At 44.1% G+C, this 1,009-nt stretch overlaps 1 protein-coding gene across 1 annotated transcript; it reads left to right on the top strand.

Moving 5' to 3' along the window:
• The first annotated feature begins 256 nt into the window (after window positions 1-256).
• On the top strand, window positions 257-805 carry LOC142520225 (uncharacterized). Its single transcript, XM_075623228.1, has one exon. The coding sequence runs from the start codon at window positions 257-259 to the stop codon at window positions 803-805; it is 549 nt and encodes a 182-aa protein (XP_075479343.1).
• Window positions 806-1,009: the final 204 nt, after the last annotated feature.

Here is a 1,009-nt window from a genome sequence, read left to right on the forward strand (position 1 = left end):
TAAAGCCCGAGCCCGGGGAGAAATTGATGGTCTACTTATCTGCTACAGAATGCTCCGTTAGCTCTGTATTCATCATAGAAGAAGGGACAGATCACAAGCCGGTGTACTACATTAGTCATGCCCTCAGAGGAGCAGAGCTAAAATATAATGAAGTTGAAAAAATAGCATTGCCTTTGTAGTTACCGTGCAGAAGCTTCGGCCCTATTTTCTCTCACACCCAATTGTGGTTCTCACTAACTCCTTAGTCGGGAGAATCATGACTCATTCTGAAGTCTCAGGAAGAATGATAAAATGGACAGTGGAGCTCGGGGAGTACGACATTGAGTATAAGCCCCGGGTTGCCATCAAAGCCCAAGCATTAACAGATTTCTTGATAGAAATGGTTCAACTAGAAGAGGAGGAAATATGGAGAGTTTTTGTTGACGGTGCATCAAATTCTTTGGGATGCGGAGTCAGAGTAGTTCTGATTGCACCATCAGGAGAGAAGGTTAAATTAGCTCTGCGAATTGATTCCCGAGTCACCAACAATGAAACGGAGAATGAGGCTGTTCTTGCTGGATTACAAGCCGCCCGGGAAGTTGGACCTTCTCGTGTCATTATTTACTCTGATTCTCAATTGGTTGCCCAGCAAATCAAAGGAGCATATGAAGCCAAGGACGAGAAAATGCTCAAATATTTGAGACTCATCACTACCCGGGCAGCATCCCTGACCGATTGGAGCATTGAGCAAATTCCCCGGGATGAAAATGTAGAGGCTGACACTCTGGCCAAAATGGCTGCCTCTTTGTCAAACGTCAGCACCTAGGAGGTCTTATATCTTACCCGACTGGTTCTTTCTGTTGAGGAAGATGCGCCATCAGCCTGGGAGAATTCATGGATGATATCTTTGATCGAGTATATAACTCATGCCAAGCTCCCAAAAGACCTAGCTCAAGCTTTGAAAATCAAGAAGCAAGCACCCATATTCGTCCTTTTAAATAGTGTATTATACAGTAGATCAAAATAATGT

This window comes from Primulina tabacum, chromosome 12 (genome assembly GCF_025594145.1).
Source record: "Primulina tabacum isolate GXHZ01 chromosome 12, ASM2559414v2, whole genome shotgun sequence".
Lineage (NCBI taxonomy): Eukaryota > Viridiplantae > Streptophyta > Magnoliopsida > Lamiales > Gesneriaceae > Primulina > Primulina tabacum.

What these genes read in the sequence shown, in the direction of transcription:
- LOC142520225 (XM_075623228.1), top strand. Translation starts at nt 257, where the DNA reads ATGACTCATTCTGAAGTCTCAGGAAGAATGATAAAATGGACAGTGGAG.